The sequence below is a fragment of the Callithrix jacchus genome, chromosome X, assembly GCF_049354715.1.
Source record: "Callithrix jacchus isolate 240 chromosome X, calJac240_pri, whole genome shotgun sequence".
In the NCBI taxonomy this organism is placed as follows: Eukaryota; Metazoa; Chordata; class Mammalia; order Primates; family Cebidae; genus Callithrix; species Callithrix jacchus.
In genome coordinates, this window is record NC_133524.1 from 150,167,904 (window position 1) to 150,184,595 (window position 16,692).

At 59.9% G+C, this 16,692-nt stretch overlaps 1 protein-coding gene across 1 annotated transcript; it reads left to right on the plus strand.

Annotated features, from left to right (window-relative positions):
* The first annotated feature begins 5,190 nt into the window (after window positions 1-5,190).
* EMD (emerin) lies at window positions 5,191-7,508 on the plus strand. Its single transcript, XM_017968711.4, has 6 exons — window positions 5,191-5,405; window positions 5,530-5,637; window positions 5,786-5,863; window positions 6,077-6,210; window positions 6,646-6,692; window positions 6,774-7,508. The coding sequence occupies exons 1-6, from the start codon at window positions 5,324-5,326 to the stop codon at window positions 7,099-7,101; spliced, it is 777 nt and encodes a 258-aa protein (XP_017824200.1). The 5' UTR covers window positions 5,191-5,323; the 3' UTR covers window positions 7,102-7,508.
* Window positions 7,509-16,692: the final 9,184 nt, after the last annotated feature.

Here is a 16,692-nt window from a genome sequence, read left to right on the forward strand (position 1 = left end):
CCTGGGGGAGGGGGGACTTAGCGGGGAGTCGCCTCCAGCGCCCGCAGGGTCTGCAGGGCCCACGTCTAGGCCCAATCACAAGGATGCTGTATGTCTGAGTCTGGGGGAGCCAAGCACACCCCAGGTGGAAAAGCCCAGGACCAAGGCCACCTTCTCCAAGGAGCCACCCACAATCACAGCCCCACCGGGATCGTGTCCCCTGGGGTGGGGGCAACAGGTTGTTGCAGGTGTTTGCTGGGTACCTACCTCAGCCAAGGGCTCCAAGCCCTGGGATGAACCCGACTGCCACAGATCCGGCCCTGCCAGGTCTGGCCTGGGGTGGGCAGCAGAAACAGCACGGCTCAGGGGCAGTCCCAGAGCGTGGGGGTGTGCAGCAGAGTGCAGCTAAAGAGCCAAGTGTCTGTGAACATGGTGGCCACAGCCACGCCCTGGCACTGCTAGGCTCTCTCTTCCTTTTCTACAGGCCCATTTCCTGGTAGTTTCAGATTCAGCTCAAATGTCACTTCCTTGGGGAAAGCGGCATCAGGCAGTGCTGTGTAACATCTTGCCCACGACCCCGAATAAGAACTACAGTTGCCACCGTGACCTCCTGAAACAAAAGTTTTACAAAACGATACTTTTCCTTACTACCTGCAAAGAGTAGGCTGCTATTTTCAATTCTATTCCAAACAGGGAAGGCCCGAAGGGAGGGAGGGAAGGAGGCAGGGAGGGAGGGAGTCTGGTGGCACCTGCTAAGTTAGTTCTGCAGCCCCAGTTTAACACTGTGGCAAGGCATTGGTTGCCCTCTCTGTCTTGCTGCCTGTGCTGCCCCGAGGAAACCTCCCAACAGTCAGGTCCAGGGTCTCGTCTCTAGCCGCTCCATTCAGTGTGTGTGCCCCGATAGGGAGGCCACTTGCTAGATGAGAAGCCTGAGCTCAGGCCCAATAGGTAGCTGTACTGGGGTTCACAGCCAAGGCTATCCCTCAAGGCACTGTACCAGGTGAAAGGAGCATGAAAGAGGAAGTGGCTGCTTGGCTCCATCTCAAGAGCCTATGTTTGAACCCTTTCTTTGCACTGCTACCCCTCCACACTCTAAACAGAAGCCATTCTTTGTGTCTACTTTCTCCAGGTTGCAGTGGGGACAGCGGTTTCTCTTCTTTTCTTTCTTTTTTTTTGAGACAGAGTCTCGCTCTGTCGCCAGGTTGGAGTGCAATGGCGCAATCTCGGCTCACTGCAACCTCCGCCTCCTGGGTTTAAGAGATTCTCCTGCCTCAGCCTCCTGAGTAGCTGGGATTACAGGCGCGTGCCACCAAGTCCAGCTAATTTTTGTATTTTTAGTAGAGACAGGGTTTCACCATGTTGGCCAGGATGGTCTCAATCTCTTGACCTCGTGACCCACCTGCCTTGACCTCCCAAAGTGCGGGGATTACAGGTGTTAGCCATCGTGCCCGGCCTAAGAGACAACGGTTTCTATAGCACCAGCCTTTCCCTGCGAAGATCATAAAAACTAAAGACATCTCCTTACACCAGCAGTAACCAGACAAAGCAGTGTTCTAGGGTATGAGCGGAAGACTTTTCATTAGCTAACTATTCATTGTTGAAGACTGATTGTGACAATCTTCAAGACATTAATTTTCACAGTAATCATGACTCTTTGTGTTTGACCATCTGAGTGGGTGTTTCAAAGCATTTGAGTACAAGTCAAAACCGAAAAGATCTTTAATATCCTTGAAGCAAAAGGTAAGAATTGTTTAGTATTAAGAAGATTCTGATCTTAAAGAAAACGTCGGCTGGGCATGGTGGCTCACACCTATAATCCTAGCACTGTGGGAGACCAAGGCAGGTGGATCAACTGAGCCCAGGAGTTTGAGACTAACCTAGGCAACATAGCAAGACACTGTCTCTACCAAAAATGTAAAAATTAGCTGGGCGTGGTGACGTACACTGGTAGTCGCAGCTGCTGAGGAGGCTGAGGTGGGAGGATCGCTTAAGCCCAGGAGTTGGAGGCTGCAGTAAGCTATAATTTCACCACTGCACTCCAGCCTGGACCACACAGTGAAACCCTGTCACTAAAAAATAATAAAATAAGCTGGGCGCGGTGGCTTACACCTGTAAGTGGGCGGATCACAAGGTCAGGAGTTCAAGACCAGCCTGAGCAAGATAGTGAAACCCCATCTGTACTAAAAATACAAAAATTAGCCGGGTGCGGTGGCAGGTGGCTGTAATCCCAGCTACTCTGGGGGCTGAGGCAGGATAATCGCTTGAATCCAGGCCACAGAGGTTGCAGTGAGCTGAGATTGTGCCACTGAACTCCAGCCTGGGTGATAAGAGTGATACTCTGTATCAAATAATAGTAATAATAATAAATTTTAAAAAATAATTTTAACACCTCAGTGAACGATCATCTACTTGTCCGTAGATACTGCTGAATGTTTCCATGTTGGGACTGCACGTTCTACAACACATACTGCTTGCAAGCCATTCCATCTGTAAGGACACTGACTCAGTGTTCTTATTCTTGACTTAGAATTGGTTGCACCCCGATGTTGTCTCTGCCTGCCCTTCCCAGGAGGAACCCCCTGGAGACCCTCAGATGTTCCTGTACACACCCTTCCCAGACCCTCTGATGACTACAAATCCCACCCTACCCTTGGCAGGGAACTCTCTGAGGCTGGGCCACAGCCTTCCAGGTGATCATGTTCCATGAATGAATTGCTGTGCTTGGGGCTCTTGGACAAGCCTCCCCTGATCGTGGAGTCCTGACTCTTCCTGTACAAGTGGTCTGGAGTGGAGCTGCACTGCAATGGGGCTGGACTGAAGCTCCAGGTACACACAGGGTGGGTGCAGGAGGACCATCACAGTTCAGCTTCCTGATGCCATCTGTGGTGGGACCTGATTGTGTGGCAAAAGGGTGGGACATAAAAAGTAGAGTGCCAAGGCAGGTGCAGAACTGTGGGGGGGGGGTGCTCCTTAGGGAGAAGGCAAATCTAGAATTCCTTGACCTCATAAGGAAACAGCTTGGATCTGCATGGGGAGGGGTGGCATGGGGGAGGATGGAGCAGCTCTTAGTACACAGAGGCCTCTGGGAGAGGGGCCAGGATTGCAGAAGGCTTGCAGAGGTGCTGGGGAATCTGATTTTGTCAAAACTAAAAAATCCATGAGGCAGCCTCTGAGTAGCCCAGAGTCCAAACTGCCATCTGTCCCCCTGAGCTCTGAAAGATGAGGTGCAAGCCCCTGCCCTCCCAAGGCTCTCCTGCTGCACACTGCCAGGCACCGTCTTCATGGACATACACTTCTTCCCATATTTCTGGGGACAGAGCGGGGCCACACCAACAGTGATTCCTGTCAGGGTCTTTGTGTATAGTCAGAACAGGGCCCCATGTCACTACTCCCCCAGCTGTCGACCTTTTCTCACCCCGTGGGCAAACCTCCATGGATGACTGGTATGTGATCCTAACCAGTTGGGTCAGACATTTTGGACATGACCAGAGTCCTCCCCTCTTCTTACATTGTCAGCAGTCCTCATCTGTGAGAACATGGATGGCATGTCACCTGTTCATGCTCCCAGTTTGGGGCCTGCCCAGTGAGGGTCACACTAGTTGGTCCCATACACCCTCAGCTGGTTTTGTTTAGAATATGAATGTCACAGCTGTATGCAGTGGCTCATGCCTGTAATCCCAGCACTTTGAGAGGCCAAGGTGGGCTGATCACTTGAGGTCAGGGTTTGAGACCAGCCTGGCCAACATGGTGAAACCCCATTTCTACTAAAAGTACAAAAAGTAGCCAGGTGTGGTGGCATGTGATTGTACTCCCAGCTACTAGGGAGGCTGAGACAGGAGAATCACTTGAACCTGGGAGGTGGAGGCTACAGAGACTCAAGATTGCGGCTCTGCACTCCAGCTTGGGTGACAGAGCGAGACTCTCTCAAAAAAAAAAAAAAAAAAAAAAAAAAAGAATATCACCTCTTCTCCATTCTCCGTAGGGCAGCCCTTATCTGATCAAGGTCCTGGGAATCCTAGCCACAGTCCAGGCTCCTGAGCAGGCCTTGGCAGCCCTTCCATAGCTCGACACCCACGTCTGCCCCCTGCCGGGCTATGCTGGGCTCAGGGGCCATTCCGACAGAAGAGGAAGCCCCACTTCAGCTCCCGCCAGTGCCCCGGGTGAATGAACGACATGAAGCGTTAGGCTGGACACACGTCATCTCTGCACACATCGCACAGCGCCCTCTGTCCGCGCTCACTGGCGTGCTCGCTGGCTTGCCCGGGCCCCTTCGAAGGCTGCTTGCTCCTGGAGTGCCGGCGGCCTCCTGGCCCAGTGCCCCATTTCCTCCCGGGTGGAGCGAGGTAGGAGAAAAGGAAGGAGGGAGGCGGTGGGAAGCAGCGAGCATATGTGCACGGGCGACAGCCCTGCAGACTGGGAAGGTGGGCCCGTGGCAGGGGGTCTGCGAGGACCGCGTAGGCGCGGGCCTTGCCCCACAGCCGCTTCCCAGGTGATGCGCACACAAAGCTCCCTCAGTAGTGCCTAGCCCGGGGCCGGCGCTCCCTTAGGGTTCAGACCCTTCCCGCCGCTGCTGGGGCGGCCGACCCGGATGCGGCCGGGGAATCCTACGCCCTGGGGCCACGGGAAAGGGGACCAGGGCGTAGAGAAGGGATGTGCTGGGACGGTGGGGAGCCCAAGTGACTTAGGGACCAGAGCCACCGCTAGCGCCCACTTAGGCCGCTCTCACTTCCCGGCCGGCAGATGCCGGGTGTTAGACACACAGGCCCCGCCCCTCTCTACCGACTGGCTCACGCACGCCTCAAGGTGACGTCTAGGCTCCCAGCCGCACCGCCCAGACTCCCGTGCGGGCCCCACCCCCAACAGCTCCGGGCGTTAGTGACGTACGGACTCGCGACCCCGCTCGCTCCCACCGCGACACCTTCTGCTCCGCTCCCGCGCGGGCCCCGCCCCCTCCATCGCTAGCCAATCCGTGTGTTTGTGACGTTGGGCTTGCGGCCCCGCCCACTCCCACCGCGAGACTGATTCCCACTGTCCTGACTCTCGGCGCGGGCCCCGCCCCGTCCGCCGCTAGCCAATCCGTGCGTTTATGACGTTTGGACTCACTGCCCCAGCCTCCCAGCTCCCAAGGCCCGGCCGTTCTGCGCCTGCTGCTCCCGCCGTTAAGCCCCTCCCCGCACAGCGCGCGCAGCCTGCGGAGCCCGAGGCCGTGACGAGACAGTGATTTGGCTGTGACGCGAGCGCGATCGCTCCCGAGGCGCTCGTGCCGCCCCCGCCGTGATCCTCGGCAGCCGCTGCTCGGCGGGTTTTGGCAGGGGCCCGGCTTCCGCCCGCGCCCGCACCCGCCATGGACGACTACGCGGGTCTTTCGGATACCGAGCTGGCCGCCGTGCTGCGCCAGTACAACATACCTCACGGGCCAGTTGTCGGTACGCGGCGGCGGGCAGGACCTGCCCCCGGGCCCCCTCCCCGCGCTCTGCCCCGCGCCCTCCCCGCCACCCTACCCGCGCGCCTTCCCCGGCTTGTGGCCCTGACCGCCTCGTGTCCGGCCAGGGTCTACTCGTAAGCTTTACGAGAAGAAGATCTTCGAGTACGAGACCCAGAGGCGGCGGCTCTCGCCCCCCAGCTCGTCCGCCGCCTCCTTCTCCTATCGCTTCTCTGGTGAGAGCCTCGCTTGTGGGGACCGGGCCTGGGATGCGGGGAGATCGGGGTCGCGAGGGTGTGGCAGGGGCGCCGGTCGAGAGCGGCACCGGGGAGAGGGGAGGGAAGCCTGGGGGGCAAACAGTTCTGTCGCCTCCCTTCAATCCAGACTTGAATTCGCCGTCAGTGGATTCAGATATGTATGATCTTCCCAAGAAAGAGGACGCCTTACTCTACCAGAGCAAGGGTAAGGCAGGGGTGGGGTGGGCACGCTGGCACGTTCACCTGACTGCGTCAGGGACCCCGCTCACAGGGAGGACCTGAGACCTCAGCCCCAACCACTCCAGCAGCCTTAGGAGGGAGAAACTGTCACAGGTCCCGAAAGAGATTCAGATTAGGGCCAGCAGGCCAGGTGGGGCACACCGATGCCCCCTCTGCTACCGCTGCCCCCCTTCCCAAGGCTACAATGACGACTACTATGAAGAGAGCTACTTAACTACCAGGACTTATGGGGAGCCCGACTCTGCGGGCCAGTCCAGGGGCTTCCGCCAGTCTGCGACTTCACTCCCAGATGCTGACACTTTCCACCACCAGGTGAGCTGGCTGGCAGGTGCCCTGTACTTGAGTACAATCTAGGGGATGGCGGCTGTGTTTGGATAAATCCAGGGGGCCACTGGATACAAATGGTGGCTTCTGTGCTTCTGGGGAGACTGGCTCAGCAGACGCCTGTTTGGCCAGGTCCCTACTTTGGGGAGCCATCAGAACTGTGACTAGAGCACCCTGGTCTGCAATCTAGGCTCAAGCTTTTCCTGAGACTCCTGGGGGCAAAAGGGAATAGCAGGGCATGAGCACAAGTGACAAGACCCCACAAACAAAAGACTGAACACCAAGAGCCATTCGGGAGGGTGTGGGTCCCTGGCCTCTAACCAAAGGTCAGAGGGCACCAGCTGGGGAAGTTTGGACTGAGGGATGTGGCAGGGCCATGGTGGCCCTGCCAGTCGGTCCACTCACCCTGACTCTCTTCTGCAGGTGCGTGATGACAATCTTTTGTCTTCTGAAGAGGAGTGCAAGGATAGGTACGTAGAGGGCAGGCCCAGGAACAGGGACTGGTTCTGCACCCAGGCTCCTGGCCCACCTGCTCCCCTCTTTTGCCTCAGGGAACGTCCCATGTACGGCCGGGACAGTGCCTACCAGAGCATCGCGCACTACCGCCCTGTTTCAGCCTCCAGGAGCTCCCTGGGCCTATCCTATTATCCTACCTCCTCCTCCACCTCTTCTGTGTCCTCATCTTCATCTTCCCCTTCATGGCTTACCCGCCGAGCCATCCGGCCAGAAAAGCATGCTCCTGGGGCTGGGCTTGGCCATGATCGCCAGGTCCCGCTCTGGGGCCAGCTGCTGCTTTTCCTGGTCTTTGCGATCTTCCTCTTCTTTGTTTACTACTTCATGCAGGCGGAGGAAGGCAACCCCTTCTGGAGGGAGCCCTGAGGGTCTGGGCTTCAGAGCCAGCTCTTCTGGGGAAGTCCTGGCTGATGGCCTTAGCAGTGAGGGTGGGGGTGGGGGTGGGGGTGGGGGCTTTTGTGTGTGTTCTCGCTTGGGGGGCGCTGGCCCAGCCCAGAGTAGTGCTTGCTCCCCTGCCTTGTCCCACCAGGGAGGCAGCAGACTCAAGCCCTCCATGATCTGGGGGACCTGGGTGTGCTTTCCTCTCTAGCCTCCTGGCCCTGCTTGCCTGTAACCCTTAGGGTCCAGGAGGGCAAGGCCTCGCTCCATCAGAGAACATGGTTATTGTTGTTGTCATGCATGCCTCCTTTTAGTTGTCATCTTGAGGGGATTAACCAAAGGCCACCATGACTTTGTTTTCGTGGACACACAATAAAAACCCCATTTATTTTTAATGTGTTGACTCTTCCTGGAGGAGAGGGTTGGGTTCCCATGGCAAGGGCATCTGGCCTTGCTGGGTCTGCATTTTGGCTTTGGTCTGGGGATAGGAATCAATTGCTACCCAGAAATGTTTGTGTTTTGTTTGGGAGTTTTATTCCCTGACTCATTCCCCAAAGCACGTGTAACTGCTTATACATATAATTGTGGTACAACAAGGTATATACAGAGAACCCACTTGGAAATTCAGGCAAAGCTGCATGCACGCCACCAGCAGTCTGCGGGTGTTTTAACTGGAAAAAGCTGAAGTCCACCCGATTGTCCAAAGGCATGGGGACAGAAAGAAGATGAGGCGTCTCATTGGCAGATCATCCTTGGCTCCTGGAACTGCTGCTTGTTTACCATGGGAGAAAAGCTCCAAAGGCCGCATCATCCCTGGGTGGTAGAATTCACCTGCCTATATTCTCACTTAACTCCCAGATTTTCTGCCCTGGGTATGTATTTCATCTTTGAAGTTTTTATATATGTATAACTTTATATATATATATATATATACACACATATATGTAACTATATATATATATATATATATATATACACACACACATATACACACACACACACATATATGAAGTTATATATATATATATTTTTGAGATGGAGTCATGCTCTGTCACCCAGGCTGGAGTGCAGTGGCACGATCTTGGCTCAGTGCAACCTCTGCCTCCCAGGTTCAAGGATTCTCCTGTCACTGGGCATGGTGGCTCACGCCTGTAATCCTAGCACTTTGGGAGACTGAGGTGGGTGGATCACCTGAGGTCAGGAGTTCAAGACCAGCCAGGCCATCATGGAGAATCCCCATCTTTAAAATAATTTTAAAAAGTAAAAAAAAATTAAAATAAAAAAGTAAAGTGATTCTCCTGTCTCAGCCTCCCTAGTAGCTGGGACTATGGTCATGCGCCACCATGCCTGGCTAATTTTTGTATTTTTAGTAAAGATAGGGTTTCACCATGTTGGTCAGGCAGGTCTCAAACTCCTGACCTCAGATGATCCACCCATCTTGGCCTCCCAAAGTGTTGAGATTACAGGTGTGAGCCACCACGCCCACCCAAAGTTGACATATTTTTAAAAGTGGAAAGCAGGTACTAAAGAAACCCAAGACAGAATCCCACATGTTGCTGTGCATGCCTGACTCTGCGCTGCCGGCAGAGGGCAGGAAAGCAGAGGGGCTGTCATCCACTGCACACAGGGAGGTGGGAAGCAGACGCCCAGCAAGGGGTAGGGTGCTGACATCAGTCCCCCTCGCCTTTGGTTGGCTCCTTGCTGCAGGTAGTGGCACAGCTCCCAGCAAGTGCCTGCACATGTACCCATCAAGCCAGGGCTGGGGCTGGGAGCTGCTCCTGACCATTTATCTTGGCTACATCCTAGTCTCACATATATTTTTGGTCTAAAATACTGCATGGTCCTTGTGCATTGAAAACATGCAGAAAAGAGTGGATCACTTCTAATTTTCTTACCACTCACAGTTTTAGCCTTTCTTGTTTGACTGCTATAAGCTCCTCCTACCTGGCTCACCCTCAGTGCCCAGCCACTTGCTGTGTAGACTCTCCAAACCCCTGCCCGCTGGCCCTGCAGCAGGCAAGAGACCTGAATGGTCCATGGCGGGTGGTAGACATGGGCAGGGGATGCTACCTCCTCACAGGTCTACCTTAGAGACCTAATGGTCCCATTAATGAACCTGTACCTGGGGGCAGAACAAGCAGTCAGTTTGCTACCGCGAGGACCCTAGAAGGACGCAGTGACAGAGCCTCATGTTTCAGCAGCTGATAAAAACCAAGTACATTGACAGCAAGAACCGAACTCACCTCAGTCCAGTTCCCCCAGGAAGCACTCTACCTGGGACTGTGGCTGGACTGCAGCCCAGTGGGGACTGGACAGAAGCAGATGAGGCCTAGCAGGGACCTAAGTGGGGCCTGGGGTGGTGGCAAGATTGACATCCCAAAGCTCTGGAGTAATGGCCGGTGTCAGGGAGATGGGGGATGTGGAGTTGGGTTTGGAGCATCCCAAGGAGGAAAAAGAGATCTGGGCATCAGGACAAAAAGGGCTTTCTAGGCCTTAGGTCAGGTCCTGGATCTGTTCCAGGTGAGGAGAAAAGAGGAAACTAGGTGTGCTTGGCACCACTGTGGTGTGTGCCATGAGGGAAGAGAGGGAAGGAAACAGCTGCCACCCCTCACATAGCTTGCCCCTTTTCATTCATTCCAAAAGGGCTCCCAAGACTGGATGGAAGAGGGCTCCCAGAGTCCCCACCCCAGTTCCCCAGGGAAGGACAAGCACTACAAGACTCCTACCCCAGGTCTTGGAAACTCCCCCAGGGCTGTGCTCCTGCCACCTCCCTGAGCTCCCCCTGGACTCCTGAGGCCTCCCACTTGGGCTTGGTCACCAATCCCCAGGGCTCCGTGGGCCCTGGAGTACTCCCTGTTCCAGTGCTCCTCAGGGCTCTGACCACCCAATCAGGTGATCTGTCCAATCCCCAGGACTTCAAGCCCCACGAGGGATCCCAACTGCTCTGGACACAGCAAAGTGCGCTGGGTGCCCCAACTAGAACCAGAAGGATTAAGAAGGTTCCGTGGGCCTCAAGGGGCTCCAGGCTTCCACTTAAATGTGCTCCAGAGCTCTGAGAGGCCGCTGTGGCCCCACTTTAAGAACCCTCCAAGGAATCTGGAGTCCCCCACAGGGCTCCAGCAGTGCTTAGAGACAAAGCAGGGGACGGCAACTGCCCAAGGTCCCAGTGGGAGGCCACTCTGGACACTGTACAAGACACTGGATTTTTTTCCTTCCCTGCCACCAGGCCCTGCCAGACCAGGAAGGAGAACCAGCTGAGGGGGCTAGGAGAGTGTCGAGGTGGCCAGTGGAGAAGGGGACTGTGTAGAGGGCCCCGCAGGGCCAGGGTCCAGAACCCATGGTCCTGGCAAGGCCCTCAACCTCAGCCCCAAAAGGTCCAAAAGAGGTGAGAGCACAAAGGCTGGTCAAGGACACTTGCCTTGACCCTCATCTGGGGTGGAGTTAGGGTGTCTGCTGAGTCACCACCAACTTCAAGAAGAGAACACCAGGGGTGTAGAACCTGCGATTTCATGAAGATGGCCCATCCCTGACTCTGATGGCCTAAAAGACAGGAAAATGGCAAAGGAGCCCTCCCTAATTTCCACCTGGGGCTGGGCTGCTGGCCCCAGGCTCCGGGCGTGCACTCACTGGGAGACAAGAGCAAGCAAGACACAGAAAGGGTTAGTCCCACCCCCAGCCCCCGCCACTCTACTGCTCCCACTGGGCCCTACGGCATAGAGGCAAAGGGGCCAAGCGCGCTCTGGAGGCCTCTAGAAGCCACCAGCTGAATGGGGGTGGGAGGCAGCAGAGCCAGGCCCAGAAAGATCCAGTGCCAGTGGGGAGGACGACAGGTCCCCCTGAGGCCCCGACCTGTCGGCTCAGCCCACGGTGTGCCCAGGACTCTGAACCTTGGGGCGTCCCCTCCTGCCCCCTCCCGGTGGTGGCTCCATCGCATCCTCTCCCAAGCCCATGCCTGGCAGGGCCACCGGGAGAACCGCCCTGGGCCTGGGCTAGGTGAACCAGGGGTGCCCGTCCCCCAACCCTCCGGATGATACCCAGGCTGGAGGGACACATGTGGGGAGGCAAGGGCGGAAGATAAACTGGGGGGATCCAGGCTCCTGGGGCCTGCCCTGGCGGGAGGCCACAGGCCTCACGGGGCAGTGAGCTGGAGGCCGCCCAGGCAGGCAGGCAGCAGGGAAAGAGATCGGCACGGTCCTGGCCAGGGGCCTCCCCGGGGAGGCCGGGCAAGTAGGAGCAAAAACAAGAGCACGGGCCTCTCACCCTGCTGGGGCTTGTGGCCTGCGGACCCAGCCACACTGAGGAAGACCCAGGAGGACCCACCAGGCTACTAGGAGGACATGAAGGGTGCACAGACCCCCAATCTGGAGGATGTGTCTGGACTGAGTCCAAGGAGGGCAGTAGACCAGCTGGCCTTCCCTCGCCCCAGCCACACTCCTGGCACCCCAACCTTCCCTTCTGCCTTCTGACAGCCCCATCCCCACTCTCCCAGGCAACTAGGAGGGGGCCTGGAGAGGAAAGGGAAGCAACAGCCCCTCAGAGCGGGGCTCCCCGAAATCTACGGCCAGGGACTGAGTCCAGCACTCAGACACCCCTGGGAACCCTGGCCAGGAGTCCCTCGGGGTTCCGGTGTGGTCCCCAGCACAGGGAGGCCTGGGCTCCACTCCAGGGCTCTGCTGGGCTCCTCCGGGCGGACCTGGGAATCTGCCCGGGAAGCTTAGGGGACTGGCCCAGCCCAGGGAGGGGCTCAGGCTGGAAACCAAGCAGACAGGGTACCCCCTGACCTGGGGCCGAGACGGACAGGAAGCAGGTGACTACGGGAAGACCCCCGCCACCACCCACCCCCAACTCGGCACACAAAGGCCCAGAGAGGCCCCCAGACATCACTGTTAGGGGTGTTTGCCAACACCCGCAGAGGGGCCGGGTGTCCCGGGCACAGAGACAGCTTGCAGGACCCAGCTGAGGCTAGGGCAGCAGCAGGTAGTGGCCAGGAGGTGACCGACCAGGGCCCCAAGCTGCGTTGGGGGGAGGGGAGGGGCAGGCCCGAGGCAGGATCTCTCCGAGGAGGCGCCGTACCCAGCCAGGGCTCCCGGAGACACAGGTGGTGGGGCCGAGTGCCCCTCACCCTGTGCCTGGACCCCAACAAAGGGCAAGCATGTATCCTTCTCAGACAGTGTCCAGGGCAGGGCACTCCCAAACCGGGACACCCCCTAGGCCAGAGGCCAGGGGTCTGAGGAGGCCCCTAGGAGGCAGGGCAACAGCCAAGAGGAGCGCATTCCCTGGGCCCACTCTCCAACTGTAACCAGGGCCCGGTCCCCGAAGGCACCAGCTCTCCCTGGGGGCAGGACCTTGATCCAGAGCAGGAGTGGAGGCCCGCCGACAGGGGACGGCTGGAGAGGCCCTGGGCTCACGAGCCAGGGAGCGGGGGCTCTGCGCCCAGAAGCCCCTGGGTCCTGCCTGGGCTGCTGGTAGCTGCCGCAGCCTGAGGGGACCGGAGTCCCCCAGGGTGCTCGGGGGCAGCTCCTTTGGGACCCTCAATGGAGCCAGTAGTCCAGGAGGGCGCCGGTTCATCCAGGTGGGTGCACTGGCCGGGACAGGGTCTGGCTGCTGTCGTGACCGTGCCCATCTGCCAAACAGGCTGCTGGAAGAGCATTCCCTGAGCGAGGGCGCTGGGCGGCCGGGGGAGGGAGGATGCAGTCCCCGTCCAGGCCCCCAAGGCCCCCACAGCAGGGAGAGTTGGCCCTCCTCACTGTTCCTTCCCGGGGCACCAGGCCGGCGCCTCAGCTCAGGGGAGGGAGGGGTCACAGAGGACAGCCAGCAGGCAGATGGCCCAAGAGTGTGGGGGTTCAGGGGGCCTGACCGTGTCCTGAGGCGCCCCAGGACCCTCTACCCAACACCCCTGAGGGAGGGGCTGTCCCCACCTGCCAGGAACACATTCCTCAGGGAAGGCCCGGCAACCTGCTCTCCTCCAGTTCAAGGAGAGCCAGGCGGCTTTGGAAGGGGCCAGGAGCTGTCACCAAGGGCCCCTGTATTGCCCAGAGGCGACAGAGGCTAACAGGAAAAGCACTCGCCGCCCACAGAACCTCGGTGACAAATTCAGAGCCGCCGAGAGAGAGCGTCATCAGGAGGTCACCTGCCAGTCCCAGGGGGAGGGATGGGGCGCGTCTCCAGGGAAACGAGATGCCAAGGTCCTCCTGGGGCCCCTTCCGGAACCCACCCGCCCTCCACATCCCACCCCCCCAGACCAGGGACTGCCCCCACCCCCCCAGCCCAGGATCCGGCAACCCGACACGTCAGGGAAAAAAGGAGCCGCTCTGCCTTCACCATGGCAACATGGCACGGTCCTCCCAGCCCCAGCTCCTCCCCTTCAGGGCTGCATAGGGGAAGGAGAGGCCTCCTCTGTCTGCAGAGCGAGGTCGCCCCACCTGGGGCAGAGAGGGGGCGGGGGCAGGAATGAGCCCCTGGGGGGGAGGGCGTTGGAGGTGCGGGGCACATCCTGCCACCCAGGCTGGCGTGGGGCACTCACACCGTGCAGAAGGGGCTGTGGTGACCAGAACGGGCTTCCCGCCAGCTCGTGGGGATGTAGGACTGGGACTCCCGGACCGGGGCTGGGAAACACTTCCACGAAGGGCCAGAGAGCACACGGCGCAGACCCTGTGGGACACACGGGGTCTCTGTGGCACAGTCTCCCTTCTTGGGGTTCTCTGGGATGGGTGTTGCAACCCTTTCAGGATGTCAAAGCACGCTCCGCCCTCAGAAATGCAGGCCGGCCAGTGTCAGCCCCAGGAGGTGGCCTGCTGCTCCGGCTGACACCAAGGACACGCTCTTGAGGCGGCCCTCCCTCTTGGGGCCTCCAGCAGCCGACACAGGTCTACACGTGCAAGGGCGCTTCTGACACGCAGCACGCAGGAACAGCCTCCACCCTGAGCATGGCGCCCTCTGCAGCACACTCCAGGGTGGACCTGTGAGACCACTGAAGACCAGAGCAGAGAGGAGGTGAGGCGGGTCACTTAGGATACCAGGTCGTAAACAGACTGTGGCCGGGTCTGGGGCGCCCTCTCCTGCTGGTTCGATTGGATTGCAGGTCTGCGGGAAGCCCGGCAGCCCTGTGGGGAGGCCCGGTGGGGAGGAACTGAGGCCTCCTGCCACAGCCTCTTCGCTCAGTCAGATAGGATGGCTGGGCCCCAGTGGACACCTTCATCGCAGCCTGAGAGGGCCCCTGGGCCATAGTCCCTGGCTCCCCGAGAGCCCTCTCAGAGCCGGTCCCTCAGAACCCTGGGGGATGAGGAGCACCAGGTGGGGAAGGACCAAAACGTGGGGTCGCCTATTACCCAGCAGCCGGAACTGGTGCCCAGCATCCAGGGGGCAAGACACGGTGTGAGCCAGAAGGAAACAAACGGACAAGAACCCCCAGAAGCCGTCAGGAAAGCCTGGAGCTTCAGATGACAGGAAAACTAAAATCCCGTCTGACCAAGCACAACCCGCAAACCACACAGTCAAGAGACAAGTGATAACATGGGGAAAATAGTAGCAAAAGGTGACTAAGGGCTCGCGTCGGTCACACACACACACACACACACACACACACAGCCAGACACACGAGTGGACGAGGCAGCGTGCAAGGACAAGGGAGCCAAAGGGGGCGGAGGAGAGGAAGGGAGAGGGAGGAAGTGTCTTCTCCACCGGGATGCAATCCCCTGGGGGCAAAGACACCCAGCAGGGTCGCCAGAGCCGCCGCGGAGACGGGAAGTCATGCCAGGCCTCGGAGCCCAGCCAAGAGGAACCAGAGCAGACGGGCCAAACTCAGCGGCCGGCTCCCAGGTGGGCGGTGGCGCTGGGGGGAGCCGCCTGGGCAGCATCGCCAGCAGCTGGGAACCCTCCTGGCGCAGGAAGGGCGGCGGGAAACGCGGGGCTTTCCCGGAAACCCTGGGCGGGGCCCTGCGGCTGTTCCCAGGAACCCTCCCGCGGGAAGACCGGCCGGAGGGATGGCTCCGTCGACGGAAGCCACCGCCTTTTCTGCGGGGCTCGCCTTCCCTACCTCCCCGAGGAGCCAGTATGGCGGGAAGCGCCCCAGCCCACGGCCGCCTGCAGCAGAGCAGGATTCCCTCCCCGACGGCCACGGTTGCCAAGGGACGGGAAAGACTTTGTTACCCCACCGCGCGCCACCCGCGGAATGGTGCACAGACACCTCCAGACGCCACCTCCCCCAGGACGCCTGACTGGGCCCGCTCGGCCCACCTCTCCCTGGACGCTGCGCGGTGGGCGGGTGGGGTCGGCCCTGCTTCCCCACGACCCCCCAGACGCGCCCCGAGGCGCTTTCGGAGCACAGTGGAGTGGGAAGGGAGGGGCGGCCCCTCGACGGCGCCCAGGCGAGAGCGGCTCAAGGAGCTTCCCGGGCCCTGACCTCGGGGGACGCCTGTCCGCCAAGTCCCCGGGGGAGGACAGTGACCACCGGCCTGCGCCGGAAAAGGACTCGGCGCCTGCCCCGCAGAGCCGGCCCGAGGACCCGCAGGCGCGGGAGGCGGGGCCGAGGCGGGGGCGGGGAGTGGCGGGGCGGGACCGCCCTCGCCTCCGCCCACCGGAGCCCACAGCTGCCTCGCTCCCCGCCTCCGCTGCCGTCGCTCCTCTCAGCCTCCAGGCGCCCACCGGAAGCTCCGCCCCTCCCCGCCTATCCGGCCTCCTCTTCGCCTGTCGTCGCCAATGACCATGCTCAGATTGAACGGAATTCCCGCCCCTCACCCTTGACGGACGCTCCTGCTGCCCAATGGGCGCCACCCCGTCGCGTGAGCGCCGCTGCAGCCCTGCGGGGCGGGGTGCGTCCCCCTCTGGCTCCCAGGCGTCCACGGGGCGAGGGCAGGGACGCTGGCCGCAGAATCACGCGAGACCGTCCAGCCGTGCACGCGCAACACTGCCGCCTGGTGTTTTCGGTGTGGACCTGTGCTTCTCTAAGCATTCCATTCCCGAGAAGGGGCGAGAAACGTCCAGAGGCCGTTGCACCTGCCGGCCGGTGCCGGAGCGTTGGCCGTGGGCGCAAATGAAGCGCCCCGGGAGCGCGGCGCGACGTCCGTGCCCTCCGAGGGCCGCCCGGGTGTCGCCGTGGTGCGCGCGGGAGGGCGCGGCCGTCGGCATTTCCGCGCTTGCGCGGGTTCCTGTCCCCCGGCACCGGCCCCTCCCTCCCGTGGGCCCGCGGTAGGCACGCCCCCTCCCTCCCGCGGTGCAGCGCAGCCAGCGCTCTGCTCCGGGACTCAGCTTTATCTCCGCGGAGCCACGCGCTGTCCTCCGCTGTGGTGGGCCGAGTCCCCTCCGCCTACCGCTCGCGAGATCCATCCCAGCCCTTGGGGCGGGGCCCGTTGTTCTTCCCGCTCACGGCCAGGGAACGGTCCACGCTCGCGGAGCCGCAGGCTGAGCCTTTGCCTGATGAGGGACAAGGTTGCAGCTTCCCGTGGCTGGTGGCCCTTACGGAGGAGCCAGCTGGGAGCACGCACGTGCAGGGTTTCCTGTTACCGGGTTGCCACGCCGGTCTTGAACGCTCCAGTCCACGCAGAAATGAATGTGTAGCTGTATTTGTATTTGTATTTGTAA